Source organism: Microtus ochrogaster, linkage group LG5 (genome assembly GCF_000317375.1).
Source record: "Microtus ochrogaster isolate Prairie Vole_2 linkage group LG5, MicOch1.0, whole genome shotgun sequence".
Classification (NCBI taxonomy): domain Eukaryota; kingdom Metazoa; phylum Chordata; class Mammalia; order Rodentia; family Cricetidae; genus Microtus; species Microtus ochrogaster.
Window position 1 is genome coordinate 18,329,785 of NC_022031.1, and position 3,990 is coordinate 18,333,774.

General features: G+C 39.1%; 1 protein-coding gene across 3 annotated transcripts in view; it reads left to right on the top strand.

Annotated features, from left to right (window-relative positions):
- Armc1 (armadillo repeat containing 1) overlaps nucleotides 1–3,990 on the top strand; it is a 28,608-nt gene that overhangs the window by 12,870 nt on the left and 11,748 nt on the right. For all 3 annotated transcript variants that reach the window (XM_005361905.2, XM_026786690.1, XM_013351917.2), the window contains exon 3: nucleotides 2,834–2,925. In XM_005361905.2, coding sequence (XP_005361962.1) covers nucleotides 2,834–2,925 — 92 coding nt within the window. The remainder of the gene's footprint in view (nucleotides 1–2,833; nucleotides 2,926–3,990) is intronic.

Sequence of the window (3,990 nt, forward strand, 5' to 3'; positions counted from 1 at the left end):
TTATTGCTGCTGTGTGTCTCCTGGATTATATGTTCTCTTTCCCTCCTTTTTGTTTTCCCCATAAGGTCTCACTCTTGTAGTCCAGGGCTGGCTTGGAACTTGCTATGTAAATCAGGCTTGCCTGAGCTCAAGTCAATCTGCCTGTCTCAGCCTCTGGATACTGGGGAAACAGGAGTAAGCCACTGACTGTATCAGGCTGCCAGCGTATATGATTTCTAATAAGAAAGTGTTATACTTATTTGAACACTTTATTTGTGTGTGCATCCACATGTGTCATTGCTCACCTGTGGAGGTCAGAGACCAGTTTTCTAGGATGGATTTTCTCCAACTGTATACTCTGGGAACTGACCTCAGGACAGGGATTAAACTGAAGTTGGGATTGAACTCAGGTCATCCGGCTTCCATGACTCGAATTGTCTTATTTGCTGAATCATCTTGGAACCCTAAATGACTTTTGTGACTTCATCTGTGAACTCATTACTGTTTTTCAGGAAATGCCTGATATATATATTTTAGATTTTGAGGTATATTTTCTTTTTATTGTTACTTTATTTGTAATTTGTTGAATTTCTTGAGTCCCTGGATTTAAATCTTCTGAGGTTTAGGAAATTTTCATCCACTATTTTTTCATAGGTTTTTATTTTTAATTTTTGCTGAAAGTCTCCCCCCTTCCCATTCTTCACGTTCATATAACGTTAGCATGTATTGTCCTGTTGACACTGCTACACTGAGCCTTTATGCCCCTGTATTTAATCCCTTTTCTTCCTTTCTGCACTTCATTTTGGCTAGTTTCTGTATTTTAGAGTCCACTGCTCCTTACTGTGTTTTCTAAACTGTTTTCGTTTCACGTTTTGACCTGTAGAGGTTGTCTGCCTGCTTAATGACTTCCATTTCTCTAATCCTTGTCTTCATTTTTCATCCTCACCCTCAAACATGAAACGTACTATAATAGTTGTTTTTGATGTTTTTGTAATTCATAATCTCTATTTTACCTTGATTTGTGTCTTTTGGTTACTTTTTGCCTAACTATTCTGGATATAGGTTACATTTACCTGCATCTTTTCTGATCTGGTGATTTTCTCCCTATGCCAGGTATTAAAGTCTTTTAATGTGTCAGGTTTTTGAAATTTGTTTTAAGTTAGGCATGGTGGTAACCCTTTAATCTAGCACTTAGGAGGCTGAGGCAGATGATTCTGAGTTTGACCAGCCTGGTTTACAGAGTGAGTTCCAGGACAGCCAGAGCTATACAGAGAAACCCTGTTTCAAAAACTTTAAAAAGAGAAGAAAATATTTCTATAAATGCTGTTGAACTTTTTTCAGTGTTGCTTTTAGGTAACTTGGGACCAATTTGATTTTTCAAGATTGCTTTGGGCTTTGTTAGAATGTGTGCAATCTGTGCTGCCTCCGTTGCCATGGTAAACACATCTAGGCATTCACCCTGATGCCTCATGGGTGGTGAGGTCTTTGTTCCTCTGGCAGATGCCATCCCAAACTATTCCCACCTCATCCTGAGCTCCGTTTCTGGTGATGCTATTCCCTTACCATGTGGCCTTTCATGCTTTGCATGTGCAGATTGCCACTCAAACACAGACTCTCTGGCCCCCTCTGTAGATCTTTGGAATTCTTGCTGTTGGGACACTACTGTGTGCCTCTTCTCTGCAAGTATGACTGCTGTGTCTTCCTCAGTATGATGTCTGCCTCACAGACTCAAAAACCACCACACCCATTTGAGTTCCTCTGAGTGCTACCGCCTAGACTGCTGCTATCTGTGCAGCGAGGAAAGGGTCTCCAGGACCTGCCTTGTCCCTTTTTCCTAAGGACAGGGAAGGGCAGTTTGCACATCAGGTAAACCTTCATTAAGGGAAGCAGAAGTCACAGCTTTATAATCACAGGAAGAGAAACAGGTGCTTGAGTTGGTGGCCTTTAGCTGACACATTTTTAATAGACTCAGCACTTTTACTTGAAAGGCAGAAGACCCAGTAGAAACCTGAAAGATAGGTAGATTGAGACGACCGAGTTATGGTGGAGTGTGTAGATGAGAGCAGCATTTACTGTAAAGGTCAACAGCCGGACGACCCCAAAGAAGCCGCGTGTGAGGGAATGGTGGGAAAACGTGCCTGTTGTAAGAGAACAGTACCTGGGAAAGTTAGCTTATCTCCTAAGTACAGAGCTGTGACTGTTAGTTCATCTTGTAATTTTCATTTTATTTATTCTGGTGTTTTGAGATGGTCTCCTTCTGTAGCCCAGGTTATCCTAAAACTTACTATGCAGTCATGGCTAGCCTCTGACTTAGAGCAAATCCTTCTACCCCAGCTTCCTTCCTGGTGTACTTGTGGGAGTACACCGCTTTGCCCGTTTTTTTGTTTGTTTGTTTGCTTACTTGTTTTTCTGATTTACAACACATTGGAAAGGTGTAGTACAGCAAAACAGGAGTCAGTTCATTATATAAAGTTCATTGTATGCTTTGTCCCCCAGCAGTTTACTTTAATTAATGTGTAGAAAGCATCCAGGGACATGATGGCTGTTGGAATTACTTTTTGAGATTAATAAATGGAATATAGCTCCTTGTGATCTTGTAAAGATGAAATGATAAATAAAAGTGAAACAACCTAATTTTGACCTTGTGGATAAGGTCGGAATGTTCATTTCATAAGATACATTCAGTTACCACAGCTCCTAGGAGATTATTTTGAATGTTACATTTAAAGGAGAATTTAAAATCAATTGATGCTGAAAATAAAAACACTTATTTTTTTTTCTCTCCCAGTGAATTGTAAGTGACTATAGTTTCGAGCAGTCTGGATGTGTGAATTGACTGTTGTTTCTGCTGCAGGCGCTCCGGTACTTGGCTGAATGCCGTGCGAACAGAGAAAAGATGAAGGGAGAGTTGGGGATGATGTTAAGCTTACAGAACGTCATACAAAAGTAAGTACGGCAGGCAGTATTCTCTGAGGCAGAAGAAAAATGGGTCTGTGTAAGCCGAGGGATGACTCACATTTATAGAAATTTTATTTTCTTTTTTAATTTCAAATATTATTTAGAAATTTTAATGAACAAAAGATAAACTTCTGTAAGTTTTTTACCCAAAAATATTTTGCTAGTGAATATTTGTTTTCTGTGTAGCCCTGGCTGTGTTGGAATTTGTTTTTTACACCAGGCTGGCCTTGAATTCAGAGATCTGCCTGCCTCTGCCTCCTTGCTAGGTTTAAAAGTGTATACCACTATGCTTGGCTGTTAATTTTGTTTTTACTGATAAACATGGTTATTAACAGTCCTTATAAATATGTTTATATTTTATTTAAAATGTTGACATCTATCCTTTCATTTTGGGATATTAATAAGTATTTAATAATTCGCTTCTCTCTCCTGTATTACAGTGATAATCCTAAGGTATTTGCAACTGATGGGGCAGAAACAGGGCAGCAGAGGTTTTTGTTCAAATTTCAAGACAACTGAATATTCATGGCTCTTAGTATCTGTCAAACATTTCCTTTTCACTGTGTTTTCTAGTTCATTAACTGGTGCTTTATACTATAAAGATTTAAAATTCAGGTATCACTTACTCATAGGCCATTGCCTAAAAATAAAAGAATACTGTTTATGTGTGTTTATTTTACTTTTGAGATACTCTTCACATAGCTCAGGCTGGCCTCAAACTTACTCTTTGGCCAAGGATGACCTTGACCTACTGATCTTCCTGCCTTTACTTAGAGTGCTGGTATTGCAGGTGTGTGCTCCATACCTAGACTTTGTGGTGCAGGGGGTAAAACTCAGAGCTTCATCCATGCAGTCAAGCACTTTATCAGCTGAGCCACATTCCAGCCTTGTATGTGTGTGATTGGTTATAATTTTTTTTAAAAAGAAAAAGTTGTACACTAAATGAAGCTTTATAAAGTAAGTGAATTGATTTGGTAGCAGAGCAATGAGACAGCTAATCATAGTAAATAATCTGTAGTGATGTCATGGAGCACTGCTCCTGTGACGTCATCT